Source organism: Orycteropus afer, unplaced genomic scaffold, assembly GCF_000298275.1.
Source record: "Orycteropus afer afer isolate SDZICR_OR568_19922 unplaced genomic scaffold, OryAfe1.0 scaffold00049, whole genome shotgun sequence".
NCBI classification, from domain to species: Eukaryota; Metazoa; Chordata; class Mammalia; order Tubulidentata; family Orycteropodidae; genus Orycteropus; species Orycteropus afer.
The window spans coordinates 12,688,167-12,697,439 of record NW_006921636.1 but is presented as its reverse complement, the minus strand read 5'-3'; the positions used below and the strand labels follow the sequence as shown (position 1 = coordinate 12,697,439).

Genomic DNA, 9,273 nt, shown 5'->3' with positions numbered 1-9,273 from the left:
CCCTCCTTGGGTTTCCGAGGCAGTATCACTATGGAAGTAGATTGCCCAACCTTCCTTCTGAGGAGTGGCTGGTGGGTTTGAACCACCAGCCTTCTGAGTATTTAGTCAGGCAGGAAATCAGTGCTATCTGGTTCTTGTCATTTTACCTTGGCTTCTTGGCACATCAGCTAGGGATGTGTTGTAAGTGAAATCTTTGAAATTTGTCTGTGGCCAAGAGCCTCTGATACCACGCGGATGGGCTGGGAAGTGGGGAACTATTTCAATCCCTGGTCATTCCTTACTTCAAACTAAAATTCAGTTTAGCTTTGAGGGTAAGGATACACAGTGGTGGAGGACTCATTTACTTCAGTGTTTATTTTGACCAAAAGTTTATTTTTCTAGTGTATTTTCTAAGTCAGAGTGGTGAAAACATGTAATTTTATTATGCATGACTGGGTCTTAAACAATAAAAATCCCTGTAAGGTCAAGTGTGTGTAGACTTTTTCTGTTGGAGGTGGGGATAGGATAAAGGTTTTGAGGGTTATTACTCCTGGTTCATGATGACCCCAGCAGATCCTCCTGGTGATTCAGGGCAGGGCCCTGAGGAAGTTGTCTACAGACGTTGGGCTGGCTGCCTTGGACAATTAGAATTGTGCAATTAGAAGACCAGTGTGTAGACAGGAGAATGGAGCTAGCTGCGTGGAGTGGTAGAGACAAGATATGCACATCTTTCAGTTTGTGCGGCCCAACTGTACTTTCCACACTGCCCTTGAACCCTTCCACTAATTAAAAGCTGCCAATTCCTGAGTTCTTATGTGGACTAAGCATCAATCATGCAAAGATTAAATTACCATTTAATCTTCAAACATGTGTACTGCAGTATTACTGCCCCTGTGAGGAAAATGAGGTACAGAAAGTTAAACAGCTTGTTCAAGGGCACACAGCTAACTCTAGGTAGTAGAGCTGGAATTCAAAGCCAGGCAGTCTGACTACAGCCCCCATTTCCTCCTGAGGGTTGGAATTAGGTTGTACAGGTCTCAATCTTATAGTCAAATAACACACAGATAGAACACAGAAAGAAAGAAGGTAGAAATCTTTTATAGAGTAAGACAGCATCAATCTGGAAATTGGCTTGTTTTCTGGCTGCTTGAAGATACAAAGCTATAGTTCCTAATCTCTGAGACCCAAACTGTAATGGAACATTTTACTCTAGAAGAACCTAAACAAACCTGGACTGCCTGAGGGGAAACAGGATGTGGCCTGATGAACTCTGATCCCATGGAGCCTGGCTGCTTCTCCCCTATATGTTATCATTGAGGAACACGCACTCTTCCCAAGAGGAGACTAAATCTAGATCTGGTATATTGGTGATGAGTCAGTTGAGAAATACCCTAACACAGGATGTCCATACACTTACTGCCGCTTCTTTGATGGTGTAACAGGTAAACACTTACAATGCAGCAAAACTAGCTCCTCAGGACAGCCTTTCCTGAGGAAGCTGTGCAGGACGGACAGCATACCCAAGCTCAGTGTTAGCCGACCACTCCAATCCTTTTCATCTTACAGTGGTGTTACCAGAATCAACTGAGGTACTTTCTAAGCCCCAGGGAGTTATTTTTCACGTTCTGTGCCAGCACCTTCTGATTTCTTTTCTAGATACCCTTTAATTTTGCCCAGTGCTCACTCCTGCCATGGCACGCCCATAAATCTATGGCAGCAAATGTATCATGGTGTCTTCTCTATCTTTTTGGGCCAAGAGACAATGGAATCTAACAGCACGAGAATTCTAAAGGCAGCCCTGGGTTGGTTTCTCTGCTTAGCCTCTTCCTGAGTAACCGTGGGAAGGTCACTAACTTCTCTAAGCTTCAGTTTGATCTGTAAAAGGGAGAGAATAATCACCACCTTACAGGGTGGAATGTTGGTTCACAGCTTAGCGCACGTAGCTATTTATGTGTTATTCTTTACCTGAGGACTTGGGCATTGCATGGGTTGAGTCACCCAGCATTAATTAGGACACCACTGAATAGGGTGGCTGACCTAGACTCCTATGTAACAGAATGGATAAACCAACTGAACAGGAGTGACAAGATGAACAGCAATTCCCATTAATAAGCTTAAGCCTGGTATCTGCAATCAGTCTCCATGCACGGATGAAATGTCTGATCACAATACCTGAACACTCCCTTCTGCCTGAAAGGAAAAATGCAATTGAGCAAGGAGTTGTCAATGGGAAAAAATTACACTGGTTTAAATTAGGCTTGGGTTACAGTTTGGTCCAGAACATTAAAAGCACTGGCAACTATGCCATGGCCATTCTTGGCAGTTTCTTTGATTTATCCAAATGGGTACCTTGCAAGATCAACCTAGAAAGTAAACTCACCCGGCATGGGCCTCCCAGTGTTCCCCCAGCCACAACTAGGCAAAAGCAGCAGCCTGTGCTGTTGCCTGTGATGAATTCCTAGAGAACACTGCTGACCTCACAAAGCCAGGGCCCTCAATCTGCAATGACAACAGACAACAACTGACAAACACCAAATAACTCATCTGGGATGGGATGACACCATGGTAAGATCTGATGACTCAAAACAATGTCTTGCTTGAAAGTATGGTCCTGGACTTACTCAAAATGCTAGCATTATTTATGCCTGTGTATTACTCAACACTTAGGTTGGAATTTACCTAAGCCTTAAGTAAACTATTATTGAGTTTACTACCAACAGACTTCACTCATTTTTAGGGTATTACCAAGCAAAGCAGAGACAATGCCGCCAATATTTTAAGAATGTGTTACTTTAGATTAATACTGAATTACCATGAGAAAAAATAAAAACTTTATTGTCCTCCGTTACACATGTTTTACGTTGGTATTGCTTTTATTTTCGTATTACATAAAGCAGGGGGCAAGGCATCATAATTGTTTTTGAAGCTTAGGACCTTTAAAAGGTCTTAATCTGGTCAGCCCGCCTGTTAAGCAAAGTGGGGTATCTGCTTCATAGTGGTAAAGTAAGCTGTTAAATCTCCCCTATCTGCTCCCAAACCCTTTGCAACTTTCTCTCTGTACCTTGACATCAATTACTAGTTTGAAAGACATTGTCCCAACAAGCTCTGCTTCCCCAACTTGACCTCCACGCCCACAGAGACTACCTACTCTACATCTGTTTCATTCTCTGAGGAACAGCTCAAATGTAGTCTTCATCAAATTCTGGCTAAACATCATTGATCTCTGAATACAGTACAGTCTCGTTTTAGCCTATATTGAGATTAGCAGCTACTGTCAGAGTGTAGTATGGGTTAAGCACTTTGCAAAGTAACTTTACTCTCTATACAATCGATTTACTAGGAACTGTCCTGCACAACTCTCTTGAAGACGAGTCACATGCCCAAGGTCATAAAGCACAGTGTGCACTCAATAAGTATTAGCTGACCAGTTTGACAGCAAGACACTGGCAACACTGGGACACAAAGCCAGTCTGACTTCTAAGCCCATGCTCTCAGTCATTCTTAACTGAATACCTCCATACCTCTAGCCTAACTTGTTCCTTTTCCTCATTTCCCTCCTAAATAAATGGAACCACCATCTGTCCAAGTGATTAAAAAAACAGAATCATCCAGAATCTCTCCCTCCCTCCATATCTAATCAATTATCAACGGTTAAATTCTAATTACTAAGTAGCTCTCAATCTCTCCTCATCCACACTTTACTTCTCTATTTCAAATTTCATACAGACTGCCCTGATCTCACCTCTCTAATCCATTCTCTACATTATCAGTTCGTATCATTGTGAATATGCTCCTTGCTGCCCTCAACACAAGGTCCAAACTCCAGTGTGATTTTAAAAGCCCTTCATAACCTGGTCCATGCCCACTTCTCCCTTTTCTAGCTTTATTGAACCATTTATTTCCCCCTCCATTTTCCTGTCTTTAACATTAAGAGTTTCATCTGCCCTTGAGCAATGCCTTCCCACCTGCCTATCTCTCTTAGCTAACTCTTACCACTTCTCAGCCTTGACATCACTTCCTCTAGTGACACCGACCAGGCACCTCTCATTTGAGCCCCTTCACAATCCCTAATTGCAGCAGTAATCACCCCACACTGTAAGCACTCATGTGCGCATTTTCAGCCTTCTCTAAAGGGTAAGTAAGTCCCAGATGCAGACTGTCTGTCATATTAAAACTGCATCTCCAGAACCTAAAAGTGCCTGGCACAGAACAGACACCCAGGAAATCTTTGATGAAGGAACAAACAGTTCTCTTCTACCTTCTGCACGCTGCCACTCAGGAATACATTTCACAACAGTGCCTTGTTTGTTTCTCACCTACTGACATGTCTTACCAGAAAAGATGCTTAATACACCTTTGAATGAGTGCAGAACTTTACTCACCAGGCAGATCTGAAGTCTGAGAAGGAACTGGACCATCTTGCTAGGTGCTTGATAAACCTGACTGCCCAGATAAATCCCACAAATACAAAATGGCTGCCGACTCACAAAAGCTATTAAACAAAGGGCCTGAAAGGCTTAAAGTCTTTGTATTTTAATCAAATACCTTTATAGTGCAAATGTAATAAATTCACATGCATTTTACGTCTATATACTCCTAAGAGAGGATTACATAAAGCTGCAGTGCTTTCCCAGGTGAATCTTTGCTTTAACCAAACCAACAAAGCATTTACTGAAGTGAACATGGCTGGCAAAGGCAGACTGGAATCAAGCAGCATTAATGCTGCTGTGTGGGGAAAAAAAAGGTAAATGAAAGACTCACAATGTAAAAGCAGTAGCCACATCAGTAAGCACTCTTCAGGGCAAGGACCCACACATGTCCTTGCTGCCTCAAGCGATGCTACTCCTCTCCAGAGTTAAGCAGGGAACAGGATACTTCTACCACACAAGTTAGGGCTTTCCCAGAGGAAAACTGTCATACAAATGCATTATTCTTTTGCTTAAGGACAGTGTAATAGAAATATATTAATTATGGCCTCAAATATCCAACAATCTGTCTTACATTTTAAATCATAGTTGTAGGAACCTACAGGTCTTTATAAAGAATTCTTTTCACAGCACAGCTGTAGTTCACTTTAAAACATAAAAGTGTTCCTTTTGTATTATATCCTTACAAATAAACATAATATACATATAAATGAAAAGCTAAGGTCCTGGATCAAGCATTATTCAATCTTGCCATCTGATATAAACCTGGATATAGTCAAATGTGCAAAGCGTTCACTTAATATTTTAGTTGAAGCAAAGATAGAAAGGATATGAGCTTTCAGCAAAGGAGACCTTTATGAATTTCAGTGGTCTCCCTGGCATCAGAGGTTCAGCTGAAGTCCCGACTGGTGAGGATGAGCGGAGCCACAAGGGTCCAGGTGTAAAGGAGGAGGCAGAACCAGCTAGAGCTGATCTTTACCCATACAGCTGGCCACTTGCTGGTCATGCTCTGGAACTCTGCATCAGGGCTAAGAAAACAGGAGAGAGTTAGATCAAAGAGCCTGATGTCCGCATTCAGCAACCCCACCAAAGGCAAAAAAGTCACCAGTAAAGCTTGGCTGGCACTACCCACAATAAGGTTCTAGAGAGGGCATGAGGAAGTGGTGCTTTTAGTTTGCATGAGGCTTGCAGTCTTAGGAAAGGCAGGGGGCTCTGCCTCTCAACCAGCTTTCGTCTCCTTGCCAGCAGGAAAACCTGACTATTCCTCGGGCAAGGTTCTTCCAGAACATCTGCCTGTTCTAGTTATTGGCAAAAGTCTAGATTGCAGTGGCCTCCCTGAAACTTCCCTGCTTTAGCACCTTCTTCGACCAGAAAACTCTGATATGGCCAGCCCCCTGTAGACACAGAGAATGAGTGAACAAGAGTCACGAGTGGGCCAGGTCACTTCATGTCATGATTTTCTTTCTAGCAACATGAGTCTGGATAAACATCTCACCCTTAAGATTAAGAATTTCTGCTAGGATTTAAATGCAAGAGGAGAAAAAGTCAGAAGTACTTCAGAAGAGTCAGCACTGAGCACAGTGTCATCATATGGGGATGAGAACGAGATTCTGGGGTCAAGACAGGGTGGAGATCTTACAGGCCGTCCAAGAGGCGACATGGTCTGCCATCGTTCTGTCTGTGCCTCCTACCTGTACCAGCTTGTCAGGGTCATCATGATGTACAAGGAAGCCAAGCAGAGCATGAAATGGAAGAAGGAGTAGCTGTACTGCACTCCCTCTTTCTCGTTGTCCACAGCCCGCCGAGGCTGTCCATCTTCTTCATCGTTGGCACCACTGGTAGCTGTATCACTGAGGATCACGCTGTCACTCCCTGACAGGGTCAACTTGTTCACTTGGCTATTGTTGGAAGTGCGAATGCTGGAGAAAGTGATCCCAAGGAAGGAAAATCAGAAAGGGGCCATAATGATGAACTGCTGCCACTGGCCTATATACAGAAGGTTATTTCTGAGCTGCTCCTACTTTGGGGACTGAAAGCTAAAGTCTTATGAAGGCCCTGCCCAAGAACTGGACTGTTGTTGCCTGTTGTCACAAGTCAGACAGTACTCTGATAAGTTACTCCATGACAGCTTAATTACTTAGGAGCTCCTCCAGCACACTGTGCTCTCAGTGCTCAAGCCGTACTTCGTAAGTGTCTCTAACATCCGCTACTCTGCTCCCAGCTGACTTACTCATCCTTTAATTCCCTAGGTGCCATTTCTTCTAGAAAGCCTTCCCTGATATTACTCTGTCATCACGCTGCATTAGGAGATACTCCTCGTATTCCCATAGCCCCCCATGCTCTCTGCCACAGCACTTACCATACTGAGTAGAAAGTGTTTGCATTCCTGTCTTTCTTGCTATTGAAAAGAGCACCTTAAAGACAATGACCTTAGTCATCTATGCATCTCTGGCACACAGAAAGTTCTCGCTAAAAGTTTGTTAAATGACTATCTGAATATAAAAGGACATACAAATAAAGGACAAAAAATATACAATCATCTCAATAGATGCAGAAAAAGCCTTTGACAAAATCAACACCCTGTCATGATAAAAATGGTTAACAAATTAGTATAGACAGGAATTTGCTCAACCTGACAAAGGTTTTTCACCTATGAAAAGCCCCCAGCTAACACACCATATGGTGAAAGACTGAATGCTTCCCTCTAAGATCAAGAAGGAGTTCTGGTGGTACAGTGCCTAAGGCATTTGACTGCTAACCAGAAGGATGGTGGTTCAAACCCACCAGCTGCTCTGCGGAAGGAAGATGGGGCAATTGACTTTCCATAAGATTTATCACCTCAGAAACCCAATGGAGGTCACTTTAAGTCAGAATTGACTCAATGACAGTGAGTTTGGTTTTTTTTTAAGATCAGGTACAAGACAAAATACCTGCTTTCAACACTTCTACTGAACACTGTACTGAAGGTTCTAGTCAGAATGATCGGGCAAGAAAAAGAAAGAAAAGGAATCCAGATTGGAAAGAAAGAAGTAAAACTATCTCTATTTGCAGATGACTGGCGCTTGAATATAGACAATCTTAAGGAATCTACAAAAAAAAAAAAAACTAGTAGAACCAATAAAGGAATTCAGTAAAGTTGCTCGATACAAGAGCAATTCAGAAAAATCAACTGAGTTCCTAAACACTAGAAATTAATCTAAAAATTCAATTCCAAAAACAATTTAGTTTATAATATCACCCCCAAAAATGAAATATTTATGAATAAATTTAACCAAAAATGGGTGTAACTTATACACTAAAAACTATAAAACAACATTGAAAGAAATGAAAGACCACCTAAATAAATGGAAATTTTGACAGCTCATAAGCATAGACAGGAAGACTTAGTAATATTGAGATGGCAAAACTTCTTCCTAAATTAATCTACAGACCCAACGCAATGCAATATGGATATAAACTGGTAACACTGGTTCTCTCTGGGTTTTGCATTACCAGACCTTAACTTTGTTGTTCTTGTTATGTGCCGTTGAGTCAAACCCGACTCACAGCGACCCCTCCTTGGGTTTCCGAGGTAGTTTCACTACGGAAGTAGGATTGCCCAACCTTCCTTCCGACGAGTGGCTGGGTGGGTTTGAACCGCCAGCCGTCTGGTTAGCAGGCAAGTGTCTTAGCCACTATGCTACCAGAGCTCCCAGTGTATATAATTCTGTAGTTGTTTAAATATTGTTTACAATGATCTGGATTCTTCATGAGAATTTTATCCTAAACACCTTTTAACTTACCTAGAATACAAAAGGCAGAGCACAAAGACCACCAGTCCAATAAAAGTCTCTGAATCTAAAAAAGGCCCACTCTTCAGTGGTGGAGCAGATGTAGGGGCTACAGCAGATGAATTTCCAGGAGCCAAGGTTGGTGCAGTTATATGTGTAATGATACTCAGCAGGCCAGGGTTGCAGGAATGATCTGAAAATGAGAAACTTTTCATTACTCCAGTCAGAGCTCCTCTTGTTCCACAGATTTGAGGGGTGTACTTATACATCATTCAGTCATGATGTGAAACATCAGAATACTATACTCAAAAGAACCTGAAATTTAGCAGTAGTACCATATTTGCATTACAATCAGTGACTTAGTTTTAGGGGGAAAAAGTCTATCATAATTTAAGAATGTCGATCTTGATTTCACTGGTTTCACAGTTAAACTGGTAAATCTTTTTGGTTCTATAGTTGTGTAAAGGCTTTACTACAAGGAGTTTATCCTTAGTTTTGTTGGTACAGTTACACAGGAATACAATAAAAAACAAATTATCATTGAGGGATCTGTAGTGTTTACTTTTAAAAAGATTCTATATAATACCCTGTGGAGAAACAATGCTATTATAACTATTTTAACTACAAGATTGCCTTCAGCTGCTGTGCCTATACCACCAAAGGAGCTCTGGTGGTGTAGTGCCTAAGGCATTTGACTGCTGGCAGTTCAAACCCACCAGCCACTCCTCAGAAGGAAGACTGGGCAATCTACAAACCCAAGGAGGGGTTGCTACGAGTCAACTCAACGGCAGTGAGTTTGGTTGGTTTATACTACCAAAGTAAAATTAAAGCAATTCTACAAAATGGCTAAAATAATGTAGCTCTTGAATGAAGCTCTGAACTAATCTGACTCAGTCCAGGAATGAAGTCTAGATCATCTACATGACTGCATATCAGCTATGGATAGGCATGGGGAATGAAACATGAAAGGCAAGTATCTGTGAGCATACAGTGAGTTCTGTACATTTAAGTGATTAAAAAAAAAAAAAAAACACTGCTTTAGCACTAGTTTTAGCACCCACCAAAGGGGCAACTTCCTATTTTCTTTACATCAAATA

The 9,273-nt window shown here is 41.9% G+C and overlaps 1 protein-coding gene across 1 annotated transcript in view; it reads right to left on the bottom strand.

Annotated features, from left to right (window-relative positions):
- Positions 1–5,295: 5,295 nt before the first annotated feature.
- The window catches only part of SERINC3 (serine incorporator 3), a 34,747-nt gene continuing 30,769 nt past the window's right edge, over positions 5,296–9,273 (bottom strand). Inside the window, exons 6-8 of the mRNA XM_007938460.2 lie at positions 8,189–8,369; positions 6,098–6,325; positions 5,296–5,434 (exon numbers count right to left, since the gene is read on the bottom strand). Of these exons, the coding sequence (XP_007936651.2) occupies positions 5,296–5,434; positions 6,098–6,325; positions 8,189–8,369 (548 nt within the window). The remainder of the gene's footprint in view (positions 5,435–6,097; positions 6,326–8,188; positions 8,370–9,273) is intronic.